The following is a 14,920-nucleotide window of genomic DNA, read 5'->3' as shown; positions in this document are numbered from 1 at the left end:
TCTGGTAGTCTACCTTATAAAAGTGAGAGTGAGACTTTAAAAGCTTTTATTTTTACATGAAATGATACAGAATTATGTACTAACACAATTGTAATTGATTATGACTCCACTGCAGATTTTCAAATTGTGTTTAGAATTATGTATATTTTGTAGAGAACTTTTATCTGGGCTATCCAAGAGGTACAAGGCATTCAAACACTGAAATCATGTACAATGTAGGAAAGTTCACCATGATACCACCAATATACTGCACTTTGAATCTTGTGGAACCCTCCATGAAGAGATTTTAGTCAGTGATGGTAGATTGGCAAGTTTTCAAGGGTCAGCAATACGTGATAGATAGATGAATGTAGGATTTGCCGCTTGACCCAGGAGAGAGATCAAGGAAAGGTGCTTTAGAAAGGGTTCTAGGGTCTGCAGGAAGCCTTAGTGGGTGAAGGTGTTTACCACCATGGCTGACAACCAGAGTTTAGTTCTCAGGACCCATGTGGTGGAAAAAGAAAGACCTGACTCATACAAGTGTCGCTCTGATTGAAATATGTGTATACATGAGTAAATATATAAAGGGGATTCTCTTGTACTAAAATGTGAAGGTAGAATTCGGTCTCTAAGCCAGATGAAGAAAGTATGTAAGGAGTATATATAGAAATCTAATAATTAACATGTAGAATAGTTCTTATATAGAAGAAATAGCACAAAGGGCATGGTGGTAAGAGGTATCATTTAAAAAGTCATTTTAGATAGTATAATGCTTTATTTAAAAAACTAAAAATTCTTTTTAGGTTCACTATTATAATGAAATGTTTGGTGTTTGGGAACCTTTACTAGAACCCTTAGAAATTGATCAGACTGATGATTTTAAACCATGGAATCTTGGAATCAAGGTACGTATGTGTGTGTTATTTTCTTAAAGCAGTTTCGGCCTTACAGAAAAATTGACGAAGTATAGTTTCCCCATATATCCTCTGCTTCTGTGTATATATGTAAAACTTCATTATTAACATCCTCAATCAAAGTATATTTGAAGTATATTTGAAAAGGACTTTAGAAGAAAAAGGTTTTCAAAATTTTTGAGGATATCCATACTACATTATATACTTTAACTTATTTATTTATTTGTATGTGTGTGATTATTTTGCCTGCATGTATGTCTGTGCACCATATACCTGCCTGGTGTCCACAGAAGCCTGAAGAGGACAACAGATCCCCTGGTACTGGAGTCACAAGCCATTATGAGCAAGCCATCATGTGCATGCTGGGAGCCATATTCAGGACCTCTTCAAAATAGCAAGTGCTCTTAATTAGCTTAGCCATGGCTCCAGCCTCATATAATACCAGAAATGTAATAGACTTCCCGTACAGTAAAAGTAAAAATTGTGACCTGCAGACTGAACATCAGAGATCCCAATATTAACTGTTACCTTACACTGTGACAATGTTCTTTTAGGTTGTGGCCAGTCCCAAGTTCCTTTGTTCTGTAAATGGATATTCTCCCTCCCTCCCTCCCTCCTTCCCTCCCTCCCTCCCTTCTCTCCCCTCTCCTTTCTTTCCTCCCTCCCTCTTTTTTTTACACCTTCCTACTTCCCCCTTCCTCCCTTATCTTCTCTTTAATCTCTTGAAGATTTTCTGTTATTTGCTCTGAACATATTATGAATTTATGTAATCCTGAGAATCAGTGCCTTTAAATTGGCAAAATTGTGCTTGTGAAGCAAGGAATTATCTAAGTTACAGCATGTTTCCTACCTAATGATAGACTCAACTTGTAAACTTGTAGACAAATTTTCAGGCCCTAGAAAAGGTAAAATATATCTGAGTTTGAGGCCAGCCTGATCTATAGAATGAGTTCCAGGATAGCCAGAGTTACATTAAAAAAAAAAAGTCTTGAAAAACCAAAAAAAAAAAAAAGAAGAAGAAGAAGATAAAATAACAGCTAAATGACTAGCTTGGCATGTCTACCATATTATATTTAAGTATTTTAATTTAATTATTTAGGTTATATCAGATTAAGGATTTGAATAAACTAGTTTTACTGGTAGTCTTTAGATTCGACTATACCTGGGCAGTGAGTCTCTAAATTCTGGAAAGAAGTAAATAGTACTTATTCTTATAAACTCCCACTTCACAGCATTGTTTTGTGACTTTTATCTGACGTTTTTAGTATCTAGTTCTCTTTCTGTTAACATGACCAATAATTTAAAAAACTTTTCTTGACTAATTTGTTTAGAAGTGTATGCTTTTGATTTACCTGCAGATTCCATATATACTTAGTAATTTTCAAAGTTTTTCTTTCTTCTAAATTATCGAAAAGGATAGAATTTATTTTCCTTTAGTATTTCCTCCTCTCAGCTTTGTGACATTGCTTGGCATGTCCAGGATATTTCATTGGGCAATATAGCTCTCTACATGTTATTCATAGCTCTCTACAGCAGGCAGTGTAACCATGGAATTCATAGCTCGCTCGGTCTCTAGTGGTGTTTGTTTTTACTTTGCAGACAAATTATGTTATACTCCTAAAAACAAATTCTTTTCTTTTATGTCTAATTTTAATTTATCATTTTAGATGAAAAAGAAAGCAAAACAGTCCATTGTTGAGTCAGATAGTGAAGAAGAAAACTACAAAGTACCAGAATACAAAACTGCCATAATTTTTTATTCTAAGGACCAATTAAACATTACATTATCCAAATGTGGCCTTGTGATGTTAAATAATTTAGTCGAGGTAAGAAAAGGCAATATTTTACATTAATACTTAAATGAGTAAAGTTGTTGTTGATCTACTTACTTTCCTATAACACTATACTGTTCTTTTCATTTCCTTGGTCCACATTTCATTTACTCAAAATTTTCCCTGTCAGGCATTTACGGAAGCTGCTACTGGATCTTCAGCTGCCTTCCAAAGGGATCTAGCACCGTTTATGATTTTAAATTCTCTTGGACTTACTGTCTCTGTTTTACCAAGTGATTCTTTTAATGTACTCAATGTTCCTATGGCAAAATCATATGAACTGAAAAATGAAGAGAGTTTAAGTATGGATTATGTACGAACTAAGGACAGTGATCATTTCAATGCAATGACCAGCCTAAGCAGCAAACTCTTCTTCATTCTCCTTAGTAAGTGATACATTTCCTCTCCAAGGCTTTGTGAAGTTGTTTTGTAAAAGCAGTCTTACTCATTTGTCAAACCTTAACAGTTTTTTTTTTAAAAAAAAAAAAAAAAAAAAAAAAACAGGTTTTCTAGTACAGTGGGGACTATATTAATTACTGTCCTATTACTGAGATAAAACACTATGACCAAGGCAACTTGTAGAAGAAAGAGTTTGTTTAGGCTTATGGTTCCAGAGGGTTAGAGTCTATGAAGGTCAGAGTAGAGACAGCAGGTATGGTAGTTTGAATAACAAGGGAAGCACTCACACCTTGAGCTGCAAGCAAGAAGCAGAGAACAAAATGAGAATGGTGGGAGGCTTTGAAACCTCAAAGCCCACGTTCAGTGAGGCACTTTTTCCAAAAGGCCATACATACCTACTCCTTCTCAAAGGGCTCTGCCAACTGGGGACCAAATATTCAGATGCTAGATTCTTTGGAGGGGAGAGTCTCATTCAAGCCAACGTGGAAACAAGATTTTCCTCTCCAGTATGTTGATTTCTTTGGTCACTAAATCTTGATATTCTAATTTCTGACTTCACTTGTCCAGAGCATGGTATTATTAGAACCTGGAGTAAGATTGAAAAATACTAGATCTCACTCAGCTTTTCTATATCAGTGATAGGTGTGTCAAATGTTCTAACCATGTTTGGTATGACTAAATAATGCATTTTACAAGTGTTTTTAGGTGAGTGAATTTTTAAAAGTTTGAATTAATGCAGATGTTAATATTTCTCTCTGTTTTTATATTTGTAATTTTTTAAGATTGATGTGTACAAATGTTTGGCTTTTTGAATGTATGTGCACCACATGCTTGTTTGATTCCCTGGAGCCGGGGTTATAGATGATTGTGAGCTACCATTTCAGTGATGGGAATTGAACCCAGATCTTGTAACTACTAAGCCATCTCTTTAGCCCCTTGTAAATTGTTTTTAACATTATGCGTATATGGATTGTGGAAGTCATTTCTGCTTTCCACAAGTTTTTCCGTTTTATTGGAGGTAAAGGACAGTATATAATTTCTTTAATTGTCATAAAACTTTGTTTTCTTACACATATTCACTGGTATTTCATTCAGATCTTGAGGGCACTATTTGAATGGGTACTGTCTGAAAGGCTAACTAGACACAGAAGGCTACTAATACATTAGTAGTTATTCTCATCATGAAGTAATATTTAGTAGATGGTTGTTATCAGGACATTATCTGTGATGTGTTTTTTACTACTCTTACTCACTGTGAGAATTTAGACTGGGAAGTCAAATTTATGTAAATTAAGTAATTTTATTCCCAATATGATATATTCATGTTTGGTGAGTGTATGTGAATTTTTCTTTAGTCAAATCTAAGTTGCATCTTAAAAGTGACATAGAGAGTTAGAAAATTAAAAGTGGAAATCTATACTCAATTCACCTTGGTAGCTCCAGTGGTTATTGTGACAGCAAACTACCAATTAATACTCCTGAATTTTATAATCATTCTTCTCATTACTGTTTGCTTTCTTAATTGTGATGATTTTAGGTTAAACTCCTAATTGAAAAAATTTTTCAGTTATGTTTTTGATAAAATGTTTTAAAGGATATTATGGGAATAATATCCTATAATACTGATTATATTCAAAGACTTCATTTAGAAAACAATCATCTAGTATTTAACATACATTTAAAATTATTATGCAGTGAATTCTAATTAACCGGGACCATATGTATTTGATTTAGCACCTGATAACCACTCTACTGCTGACAAGATCCCTTTAACAAAGGTAGGACGGCGCCTGTACACAGTGAGACACAGAGAGTCTGGAGTTGAAAGATCTATCGTTTGTCAAATTGACACATTTGAAGGAAGTAAGAAGGTAACAATCCGCTCACCAGTGCAGGTATGAAGTAAGGAAATGGGTAGAAGCTCTCTATGCAGACATTTGAAGTAGGTCAGGGATGTGCCTCAGTTGGTAGAATGCCTGCCTTGGGTGTGGGAAGCCCTGAGTTGATCCCTAGCACCACATACCTTGTATATGGTAGCATACCTTTAATCTCAGCACTCAGGAGATGAAGAAACTAGCTACTCAGTCAGTTTGATGCCAGCTTGGGATACATGAAACTCTGTCTCAGAAAAAAGAAAAGAGAAATATTCAAGTAAATCATTGCCAAAAGAATACAAACTGTTTCAGAAACACAGCCGATGTTAAGACTCTCATCATCAGTAGAAGTACTCCTGTGATATGAGCACTGGAGGAACATCATCATGTCTTATAGAACTGCTTCATACACTGTTTTCATTATTTCATAAAAATACGCATCATTTTTGCTTAGTCTTTAGCATGTTTATATTTTTTAATAGTAAAACTATCAGGAAAATTGCAGACTTATTGAGATATATATATACAATAAATAACAAAGTTTAGTTTTGACATAAAGATACACTTAAGAAACCTTCATAGCTGTCAAGGTAGTGAATGTATTTACTATTCAAAAAACTTCATTCTCTTCCTACTTTCCCTTCCTATATATCCACTCAGTTCAGAGTACATTAGTTACACAGTCTGAAATTTTATATAGGCATAATAAAGAATAGAATTTGGCTTTTTCACTCAGCAGAATATATAGCTACATAAGGTTACTGAGAAGTAGCTCTGGTATGTGGAGAATACCACAGTTTCATTTTAAGTAAATCTTCGTATATGTAGAGGTGAGGTTTGAGATTCAAAGTTTTCTATTTGGTTATCCAGTTGCTGCAACCAGATGATCTTTTCTCCTTAGATTGTCCTCTTATATTGGTGGTTTATTTCTGAACTCTCTATTTTTCATTCATCTGTTTATTTTTATGACAGTACCATTGATTACTCTGTATCTGAGTCATAAATCATAGTATCTCATTTTTCCTAATTTATTTAACTATTATAAGTATTTTCCTTTTTTAAAAACAGAATGTTTTTTATTATTCTTTTAGTTTTGATTATTCATTGCTGTCATTTAGAATACAGATTATTATAACATTCCTATATAATGTTCCATTTTATTAGACTCGCAATTGTTCTAGTAAATTTCAACAACTATACTTACAAAAAAAGACATTTTACTTCATATATTTTAGTTTATTTTTTTCCTTCCAATTTTTTATGTTTATTGAAAGGATATAAACAAAATTGTTAATGTGATGAATGTCCTGGATTTTCAAACAATAAACAACACTATCTCTAGTAAATCTTTGCCTTAAAATTATTAAACTTCTAGAGTACTGTTAGATTTTGTTTAAGTTATATTTAAATTTTTTGCATTTATATTCACAAAAGATCTCGGTCTAATGTTTTAATGTGTTTGTGGAAAGTCTTAAACTATAGTTTGAATTGATCTAAGAAATTGGTTTTTAAGGTTATACTGCTCCATTTAAATGAGTACTTATACTAACTCTGTACCTCCTGCTTAGCTATTGGCTATTCAGCTTTTTGTTATACCAGTCAAATTGATACATTTTTCACATAGTGTAGAAATATCCCAGAACATTTCTCCCTTTTTGTCTAAATAAAAAAAGAAAGGTTTTAACTCTAATACAGTAAAGTTGTATACAGTCCCTTTGTATTTGTCAAATTTGGAGAAATTACTCTGTAGTTGGAAGTTTTCCTATGTCCCAGCTGGCCAACAATCAGGACAAATCTCTCTCACCCACAGACCTGCAGCCCACTTATAAAATAATCATTCAGAGGCTTATAATAATTTTAACTGCTTCGCCATGAGCTCAAGCTTATTACTGACTAGATCTTACATTTAAATTAACCCATAATTTTTATTTATGTTTAGCCACGTGGCTTGGTACCTTTTCTCAATTCTGTCTTGTATTCTTGCTTCCTCTGTGTCTGGCTGGCAACTCGACTCTGCTGTTCCTCTTCCCAGCATTCTCCTCTTCTACTGGCCCCGCCAATACCTCCTGCCTGACTCTTGGCCAGTCAGTGTTTTATCTATGAAACGATCAGAGCAACACATATTCACAGCATACAGAATGACATCCCACAACATTCTTATATATCTTAATCTTGATGAGTCCAGAGTTCTATACCTAAACCATTTTCTATCATAACTTTTATTACCATCCTAAAAATATATTTTTAGGCCTTAAAACATCTTTTTAATAAACAACTTAAGATTTTGTTTTCACCTTTAAAGTTAACATCTTTTTTTTTTTTTTTTTTTTTTTTTTTTTTTGGTTTTTCGAGACAGGGTTTCTCTGTGTAGCTTTGCGCCTTTCCTGGAACTCACTTGGTATCCCAGGCTGGCCTCGAACTCACAGAGATCTGCCTGGCTCTGGCTCTGCCTCCCAAGTGCTGGGATTAAAGGCTTGTGCCACCACCGCCCGGCTAAAGTTAACATCTTTTATGTAAGTTTTTTTTCCCTGAATTTGAAAACAAAGAAAACTGTAAAACTATCTAGTCTTCAATCCTCATCAGAGACCTAAGAAGGATAAAATATTACCTGAGTAAACAGGAAGTTCAAACAGGAAGTTCAGAGCAAACAACTTCCAAAACTATAGAAATGACAAAGACAGCTGGCTTCCTGGACAATCACCCAAGGTTTCTTTGCAATGTTGGGGCATCCATTTTTGGTCTACAAGCCTAGAATATTTGACAGACTTTGCTGTGAAGCAGGAATTTTGAAGGACTGTCCTAACTTGTCTTGTCAAAATTCAGTAGTCACCTTTTTTTTTTTTTTTCTTGTTTTTTCGAGACGGTTTCTCTGTGTAGCTTTGTGCCTTTCCTGGAACTCACTTTGTAGACCCTGCTTGTCCAATTTTGACAGCATACTGTCAGCAGATGAGGCAAGGGAAGTTTCTTGCCCATTGGCTAATTTTTGCCACAAAGAAAGCAAACTCCATATGAAGGTTCTTCATTGCCCACCATCTCTGAGGTTGGTGCTGCCAGGATCATATATGTCTCATAGTAATGAAATGCCTTAGTTATTAAACCATCTTAAATGGCATATTCTGTAGATCTCTGAAGTGTTTGAAGACCATCTGTCTATGTAAAATATAGCTATGTTTGACCTTGAAAACACACCTAACATGGCCACAAATTTGATTGTTAGGTAACTGTAGCTTGAGTTTTTCCGGCCTTGCCCACAATCAGGACAAATCTCTGTCACCCGCCAGTCCCACAGCCGCTCAGACCCAACCAAGTAAACACAGAGACTTATATTGCTTACACACTGTATGGCCGTGGCAGGCTTCTTGCTAACTCTTCTTATAGCTTAAATTAATCCATTTCCATAAGTCTATACCTTGCCACGTGGCTGGTGGCTTACTGGCGTCTTCACATGCTGCTGGTCATGGCGGCGGCTGCAGCGTCTCCTTCTGCCTTTCTGTCCTTTTTTTTCTCCTCTCTGCTAGTCCTGCCTATCTTTCCTGCCTAGCCACGGCCGATCAGGTTTTATTTATTAACCAATCAGAACAACTTGACATACAGACCATCCCCCAGCACAGCCAAGTGCAGACCATCTCAAACACCTGCACTCAGGCCCATGGTCCTAATCATCCTCTATACGGACCTGCTGGGTAAAGCCACAAGGAACCCAAGAAGGGCTCCCACAGGACATACAAATCATCCCACAGCAGGTAACAACTACCAATCCATAGTTCTTAATTACCCTAAATAGTAGTAATAACAACTTTCAAGGACTAGAAATTTACATTGCATTGTTAAATGAGCAGCATATTATATTACATTAAGAGTAGAAACATATATACAGTATAACAAAAAGGGAAGGCAGAAAGAATATAAGAAATGGAGAAAGGGAAGAGTCTTGTGAAATGACAGCCTCTGGACATGAACTTCACAACAACTATGGTCGTTTTGTTTTGCCAGTTTTGTGAAAAGTTTACATGTGGTTATAATTTGTATTTTCTTGCTTTCTAGGAACATTGAATATCTTTTTTTCTATTTTTTAGTAATTAGCTTTTCCTTCTGTGGATTCCCTGTTTATTCTGTTTCCATTTTCATTGTGCTTGTAACTTTTTTAACTCTTTCACAACTGAGACTTTATTGGTTGAGTACACAGACATTTCAGTTCTTAAAACATGGACCCAAACTCTAAGAGTCATACATTGTGTTCATGTACCCAAAAGAGCCATGTGTTGTTTCTCTTTGAACTTATTCCAGTAATGTTCCATCTTAAGCTTGGCAAGTTTTCCCTAAGACCTCACATAACAATCAAATGCTCACAATCCATAATTCCACTGACTCACAATTTTATGCCACATACAGTACATATTCAAAATTTCGATCTTTCACAGCACATTATCACAATTGTTAGGAAAATGGACTGACATGACCAGAGACAGTTCTGACAGGGCAAGAACCTAGGATTGTTTTTTTTTTAGGATACATTTCTACTAGAACACGAGACCAGAAATAACTGAAAATATTCCAGATACAAATGCACGACCGAGACTCCAAGTTACCATTTAGTATGCTTTGTGTTGTAGGATATAAAACTAGCCCCCTCTACGGAATGTTATGGTGACCCCAGAGACATTCACAGCCTCTCCTGATTCAGTATCCTGCTATTTTCTGATTGTGCCAAAAAAAAAAAAAAAAAACCAACCAGCAAGTGATTTAACCTCTTAAAAAAATTATTTACACTTAAAAATGAGATGAGGTGGGACTTCCTCTCACGTTTTAAAAATGTTTCTAGAGCTACTAAAAAACTTGCATTTACAAAATAGCTGATAAAAATATTCCTCTGGATTGTACAAGAAGGGAGGTGAGGACACTGACAGACACGATGAATGTTTAGTTGGACTCAACTTCTTTCTCTTCAGAGGCTGGACTCTGGTTCTCAGCCTCTCCATTTTCTGCAGGCACATCTGTGGTTTGCTGGTCAGCCACCTCAGCCTGTTTGCCCTTTGCTTCCCATTTCTCTTTTGTTTGCACTTTTTTGTCTGATGATTTATCCTTTCCCGCAGCCTTCATCGGCTTCTCGTCCACCTTGGCAGAGGCAGGCTTGGCCAACAACCTCCAGGAGCATTGCTTGGGCTCCACCTTCACAACTCAGTCCTCGCTAACCTTCCTCTTGGGCATCATGGCAGCACTGGGTGGGAGGCGCGTGCAATGCTGAACTTGTCATGGAGCTACACTGCCCTGGCAGCCACCGCACAAACTGCTGTGACCCTGCTTGTAACTTTTATGATTTTCAAGAATTTTTTAATTGGATTGTTCAGTATTTTGATGTCTAGCTTTTTGAGTTCTTTATTTATTTTGGAGATCATCTCTCTGTCAGATGTGGGGCTGGTAAAGATCTTTTCCGTAGGCTGCCGTTTGGTCTTATTGACCTTGTCCTTTGCTCTACAAAAGCTTCTCAGTTTCAGGAGGTCCCATTTATTAATTGTCGCTCTTAGTGTCTGTGCTACTGGTGTTATATTCAGGAAGTGGTCTCCTGTGCCAATTCATTCCAGACTACTTCCTACTTTCTCTTCTATCAAGTTCAGAGTAGCTGGATTTATGTTGAGGTCTTTGATCCACTTGGACTTGTTTTGTGCATTGTGACAGATAAGGATCTATGTGCAATCTTCTTCATGTTGACATCCATTTATGCCAGCACCATTTGTTGAAGATGCTTTCTTTTTTCCATGGTACAGTTTTGACTTCTTTGTCGAAAATCATACGTTCATAGGTGAGTGGATTAATGTCAGGGTCTTCAGTGTGATTCCATTGGTCCACATGTTGGTTTTTAGGCCAGTACCAAGCTGTTTTTATTACTCTAGCTCTATAATAGAGGTTGAGGTCAGGGATCATGATGCCTCCAGGTGTTGCTTTATTATACAGGATTCTTTTAGCTATCCTAGGTTTTTTGTTTTGTGTGTGCATTCCTCTAGACCTTTTGTTAACTGTGGTACTAACATTTCCCAGGCTGACATGCTATCTTTTGACATACTTGATTTGCTTTTTGTTTTTGAAACCATTCACAGTTGTAATGTATGCAATGTGTCTTAATCATGTTGCACTCCTACTCCTTCCCTCCACTTGCCTCTGCTCTTTCCCCAATATATCCCCTGCTGCTTAATGTCTTTGTTTGATTATATGTTATAACGTACATTCACTAACAACGTTAGTGAATAGAGAACCTGCCAGTATCTGACTATAACCTTTCAAAGAAAAATTTCCTGTCTGGGCCAGTACCTTCTGAGCTAGGGCTGAACGCTGAAATTTTACTAGTCTTGACCTTGTATAAGTAACTATAGTTGTTGTGAGTTCATGTTCAGAGGCCAACATTTCGCAATACTCCTGTCTTCCTTCATTTCTTATATTATTTCTGTCTTCCCTTCCACTGTTGTCTGAACCTTGAAGGGAGTGTGTGTGTCTGTGTGTGTGTCTGTGTGTGTGTCTGTGTATGTGTGTACATGCACACTTGCACACTTTCACTGGGTTGGTTCTTTGACAATTTAATACATTTATAAAGTATATTTTGATTATTATAACTCCTACCCTCTCAATTTTCCCTTCCACCCCTATTATACACCCTCTTCCATAAAATTAATTCCCCTTTTCACATTCATGCAGGTTTTTTGTTGTTGCAAAAAATCACTCCATTTGTTTAATTAAATTTGAATTTTATACATAGGAAATTAAATATGCCTATATTTGATCATATCTATCTCCCACCCTTTCTCCAAATGCTCCCTAAACACCTTTCCCTTACATCCCTTTCCCAGCTTTATGACTTTTTGTTGTTATATTTTTAATCATACACTGAGTCTAATTAATGGTGCCCTTAATGTTCATTTGTGAAAGGCCATCTACTGACGCATGGGCAGCCTATCAGGGACAACACTTGTGAAGAAAACTGACTCTCCCTTAATGCAAACAATATTAGGTCCAGCCTATATTGTTTGCTCCCAGGGTCTGCGAAAGAGTCTAACAACCAACTGAGGATTCTAATCTGAGGGATATTCAATGAATCTAAACACACTGAGTTCTTTAGTCCATTCACTTTATTCTTCTATGGTGATTCCACCTACACAGTTTCTTTTCTTCTCTCTTACTTAGCTCCTCTCAGTCTCTCCTGCTCTCAGTTCCTTCTGCTGTTCTCTCATCATTCTACCTAGTTCTTTCCATCTCCATCCTCATCTTTGGTCTTCTCCATCCATCCTCCCAGTGCTCTCAGAGAAACAGTGTATATACCCACACAGTAATTCTTTGGTAAAGCATTTCGAGGCTTGAAGTTTTCACAGTCAGAGAAAGAGGTTGTAAGGATCCACACATAAAGCATTAATTGTCAGCTTCCAATTACATCCCAAAAGGGGAGTGACTAAAGGGGAGTTCTCTGGTAGGGGCAACTAAAGGCTAAGATCACTTAAGGAATTTATGTGCTCAAACTATAATCTAGAAATGGCTAGGTAGAATGTTAGGGGTCAGTAAGTCACAAGAAAGTAAACTGTCTTTGGCGCCACTTTTCCCGCTCGTCATGGCTGCAGCTTGCTTTCTGATAGGAAGGGAGACATTATTAAGCAACCTATGTCAGAGCATGTAGTATTTGGTTAGTGAAAACACTTTCACTCAGAGTAATTGCAGAGGAGAAAATCTAGGAATAGCACCTGGCTGAGGAGGAATAAAAACTTAATTTGCAAAAGAAAGAAGCTTGGCACCTATTGTCTGCTGGCCTGGAGGCAATCTCCTTGGGTCAGTGGGAAGTAACTGTCTTAACTCAGTATCTAGCAAATGGCTAAAACTTCATCCCAGGAATGTGAGCAGTAAATCTCTTAAATTAGGGTCTTATGTAAATAACCCAGGGTGAAGGTAAGGAGTTGAGGATTTAATTGTTAGTGGTTCTTTTCTCTATCTGTGAGATGAGCTAATGTTTATCTATGTGCAGTTTTGTCCTTGGAAAAAGGTATCTTTGCTGAAATACTTTTGTCTGGAGAATGGCCCTGGACAGATATATGATAATGAAAAATAAACACAGCTAGGGACAGTTGTCCAATTACCCCAAGTATATAGGGAAAGTTGTGCCCAAGATTGAGATGCAATCGTGAGATTACATGTACACTAACATGGAGATGCACGGTAAATTGGGAGACTCATAGCTGTTATTGCACAAGAAGTTTACAGAAAGAGACAGCCAGTTCATTCAAAAGGGAGTAATTCCAAACGCCTTGCTTGATGGTTTCCTCTAACAGAACCCTTAGCTCTGATAGGTTGGCCTTCTGAACACTAGTTGTCACCTGCTGTATACTCTCATGGATTTTCGCTACCAGTGGCTCTCAATACTCCCCACCTCAGCAGCCATCAGTGGCAAATAGCTCCCCGGCTAGGTGGTGCCTTATATACCTCTCCTTCATCTATGTGGAATGTTGGCTGGCTTCAATTTTTTTATCTATGAAATATACACCTGAATAATTTCATTTTGTTTTTAAAGATAAATAATTGTATGTTTGTTTCTTCTAATTTATATGACCAAGCTGAATGTTGCCTGGTAGAGTCTGTGTTAAGATATGTAGTTGGGAGGCGGTGGCGCACACCTTTAATCCCAGCACTCAGGAGGCAGAGCCAGGCAGATCTCTGTGAGTTCGAGGCCAGCCTGGTCTTCAGAGCGAGGTCCAGTACAGGCACCAAAACTACACAGAGAAACCCTGTCTCAAAAAACAAAAACAAAAAGATATGTAGATGGACATATCTTTTCTCATATTAATATTAAATATTGTTTTTTCTCAGATTAAGAATCATTTTTCAATCCCAATTTCCATTTTTGAAGGGGATACTTTATTGGGAATTGCCTCACCTGAAAATGAATTCAACATACCATTATCATCTTACCGGTGAGTTTTTTTCGTTATCTTTTAATTGCCCTAAACTGTTTTAAAGAATTTTCAGTTCAGATTCTATATAGCTATTGTTTTTGAATTATCAAACTTTGATCAGACTACCTGTTAAATATCTCATCTAGCCTAAATTTCAAGGTACCTAGATATCTTTTCAAAAATAAAAATCAATTATTGTATTTTTAAATTCTGTGCATTATTTATACTTTTACTAATTAGTGTAGTTATTACATGCTTGCAGTGTTCCCATTGTGACCATACTTACATGTTCAGGTGTTTTAAAATGTCTAATGGAAGATGATTTGGTTTCTGCATTTGTAGACTATACGTTTTAAAAATTGATTTAGAAAACAGTATCTTTTGTGTATATGTATTCTATTTGTTTATGGATAGATCTTAAAGTAAGAAATGGTTATCTTTCTCTTTAGAATTTGAGTATATTGATTCTTAAATTTAATTTCTTTACCAAGTAGCAAGTATTTTCTTAATGTATAAGACACTGTATGATACCAAAATGATTTGGATTTGCTGTTGCTGTTGAAATACTGACAAATAAATACATAAGATAGGAGACAGTTGTAAAGAATTACAAAAAGTATTAAAGTTAGAGGAAAGCATGAAAACACAAAGAGAATGGCTGACTCTGGATTAAGGTACATGAAATGCAGTTAGATAGGTGCATTAGTCAGGGTTCTCTACCTCTAATGAACACACACTCTCTCTCTTACATAAAAATATATATGTGTGTGTGTATGCATGTATGTATGTATGAATATGTTTATATATATATATTATAATACACATATAAATGTGATTTATTAGAATGACTTACAGGATGTGGTCCAGCTACTCCCAACAACGGCTGTCTACCAATAAAAGGTCCAAAAGTCCAGTGGTTGTTCAATCCACAAGGCTGGATATCTCAGCTAATCTATAGTATATGTTGGAATCCCAAAGAAGTAGGCTCTAATGCCAAT

General features: G+C 36.3%; 1 protein-coding gene and 1 pseudogene across 4 annotated transcripts in view; one reads left to right on the top strand and one right to left on the bottom strand.

Annotated features, from left to right (window-relative positions):
* Positions 1–14,920, top strand: part of Vps13a (vacuolar protein sorting 13 homolog A) — a 221,886-nt gene that overhangs the window by 137,594 nt on the left and 69,372 nt on the right. For all 4 annotated transcript variants that reach the window (XM_028874876.2, XM_028874875.2, XM_028874877.2 and 1 more), the window contains exons 42-46: positions 783–884; positions 2,561–2,719; positions 2,856–3,111; positions 4,859–5,019; positions 13,837–13,940. In XM_028874876.2, the coding sequence (XP_028730709.1) occupies positions 783–884; positions 2,561–2,719; positions 2,856–3,111; positions 4,859–5,019; positions 13,837–13,940 (782 nt within the window). The remainder of the gene's footprint in view (positions 1–782; positions 885–2,560; positions 2,720–2,855; positions 3,112–4,858; positions 5,020–13,836; positions 13,941–14,920) is intronic.
* Positions 9,919–10,206, bottom strand: LOC114696915 (annotated as a pseudogene).

The sequence above is a fragment of the Peromyscus leucopus genome, chromosome 1 (assembly GCF_004664715.2).
Source record: "Peromyscus leucopus breed LL Stock chromosome 1, UCI_PerLeu_2.1, whole genome shotgun sequence".
Lineage (NCBI taxonomy): Eukaryota > Metazoa > Chordata > Mammalia > Rodentia > Cricetidae > Peromyscus > Peromyscus leucopus.
This window is presented reverse-complemented; position numbering and strand designations above follow the sequence as displayed.